General features: G+C 42.2%; 1 protein-coding gene across 1 annotated transcript; it reads left to right on the plus strand.

The window, feature by feature from the left end:
- Positions 1 to 361: 361 nt before the first annotated feature.
- Positions 362 to 1,057, plus strand: SRY (sex determining region Y). The gene has a single exon (XM_049873486.1). It carries the CDS (start codon positions 362 to 364, stop codon positions 1,055 to 1,057), a length of 696 nt encoding a protein of 231 aa, XP_049729443.1.
- Positions 1,058 to 2,215: the final 1,158 nt, after the last annotated feature.

Consider the following 2,215-nt stretch of genomic DNA (forward strand, 5'->3'; position numbering starts at 1 on the left):
GCTTTACAGATAGAAAATAACTTAATTAGTAATACAGTTGGTTTCGTATTTTAAAAAGCGGTGTAGGGTCTTCCCGGGGGCGGACTGGAACTAGAGCGCATACACAGTTCGTCATTATTTTATCAGTATGGTTTGCTGACAAGTAGGTTGGGCTAGCCAATGACCAGTGCGGGAGGGGCGGGGGGGGGACGTTGAGGGGAGGTGTTGGGGGCGGAGAAATATATTCTCATTTAAAAAGTTAGGGTAACAAAGACTCAGGCAGTAGAAATAACTTTTGAGCGCCAAAATAATTTTCCAAACTCTTTACATTTTCGAGAGCCTCCCTCTCCACTTTTTAACGGAGTACTCGTATGTTTCCGCTATGTTCAGAGTATCGAAGAGCGAAGATTACAGCCCAGCAGCACAACAAAGTATCGGGAAAAACCCTTCCCTACTTTGGACGAACAATCCTAGATCAAGTTATTGGTGTGGTGGAAGAGGAAAGAATGGCAGAGAGAGCGACGGGGTCCGGGTCAAGCGGCCGATGAACGCCTTCCTGGTGTGGTCTCGCGATCAGAGACGGAAGATGGCGCTAGAGAATCCCCAAATGCGCAACTCAGAGATCAGCAAGCTGCTGGGATACCAGTGGAAAATGCTTACGGATGCCGAAAAACTGCCGTTCTTGGAGGAGGCGCAGAGACTAAGGGCCATGCACCGAGAGAAATACCCGGACTATAAGTATCGTCCTTGTCGGAAGGCTAAGATGGTACAGAGGAGTGACAGTCTGCTGCCCGCAGGCTCCTCGTCAATGCTGTGCACTCGGATGCACGTGGACCCGAGGTTGTACCCCTTCACATACAGAGACAGCTCTTCTAAGGCCCCATGCTCACGAATGGAGAACCCGCTAACCTACTCACAGGCGGTGAACACGGCCAGCTCACAGCTCCAAGAGGAGTGTCACCGCAACTCGACAAGCCTGCGTGACAATCCGGTAACCCTGGTTACGCAAACCCACGCAGATGCTCTCCTTTACCATAATTTACAGCCCGGACATTCTCATCTTCATTTTCAGTATTGATTCTCTTTCTCTCGCTGACAGAGGCCGCGTTATTCTCAGTGCTACTATTTTTCATCTCTAACTTTTGTTTCCAAATCGAGGATGTGAACATGTTTAATGCAGGACATTCTAAAGTGATTCAACTTGTGTTATGGCTGACTAACAGAATACTAACCGGATGCGTAAGCGTGCCACTCTTTAAACATTTAGCAAAAACATGCTGATGAATCGCACCGCACGCGCACACACACACAGATTATCCTATTAAAAAAATGTTGCACTTTGACGAGAAACTGTGTATCTTCTTAATCAGGCCTTCCAGAGCGTGTAACTGCAGACCTTTTTATCCGTCTTTGAGGTATTTTGCAGCCTCTGTAAATTGTAGATAACCAACAGTGTCTTGTTTGGTAGAATATATTGACTCACCTCCCTGTTGCGGGGAAAAACAGAAAACAGTTTTTCCTCCATTTGCGTTTTAATTCCTTTAAACCTTATGAATTTGGGTGCTTTGACTTTTCCTCTGAACTCATTGCAACATCTACCTGATACGATAAAATCTTTAATGTGTTCATCTTTATACCTGTGTGAAAGTCGCTTTTACCCTTAAATTTCAAAATAATTCTGAAGTTTCTCTTTTAACTGTGGCAATCCAATTGTTTGCATTGCCTCCTGACGTTTTAGTTTACGGACTGAAGCAGGGATAGAATGTTGAGAGTATGAACTATTCAGATGGTGGCAGGGGGCACAGTTTACAAACAAAAGCATCACTTATTAAAGTAGAAATAAATTGTCAAAGTGACACGAAAGAACTACATATATCAAAATCAACTTTCCGATAGATACATTCCGAAGTGATTTTTAAAATAATGCCTGAAATATTAAGTCAAACACTTAAACCGCATATGTTAGAAATAGATATCATGTTCTTAAATCCAGGGTTAAAAAACGGAGTTAATTTTGCAGACTAGTTTATTTCAGAAACAATATTACTTAACCTGAGATTCATGCCAAATAAATATATATTGCAGTAACTTTTTAAACAACTGCCTAAAATATTCATCTAATATTTAAAACCACTGTTTTCACTCACACAGAAATTTCTGTTTCTTGAATTAGAAGTAAGTGAGGAAATACATAATAAATGCCTAGCTTCTTTTGCTTAACCGATTGTGATGAAAT

The sequence above is a fragment of the Elephas maximus genome, chromosome Y (genome assembly GCF_024166365.1).
Source record: "Elephas maximus indicus isolate mEleMax1 chromosome Y, mEleMax1 primary haplotype, whole genome shotgun sequence".
Lineage (NCBI taxonomy): Eukaryota > Metazoa > Chordata > Mammalia > Proboscidea > Elephantidae > Elephas > Elephas maximus.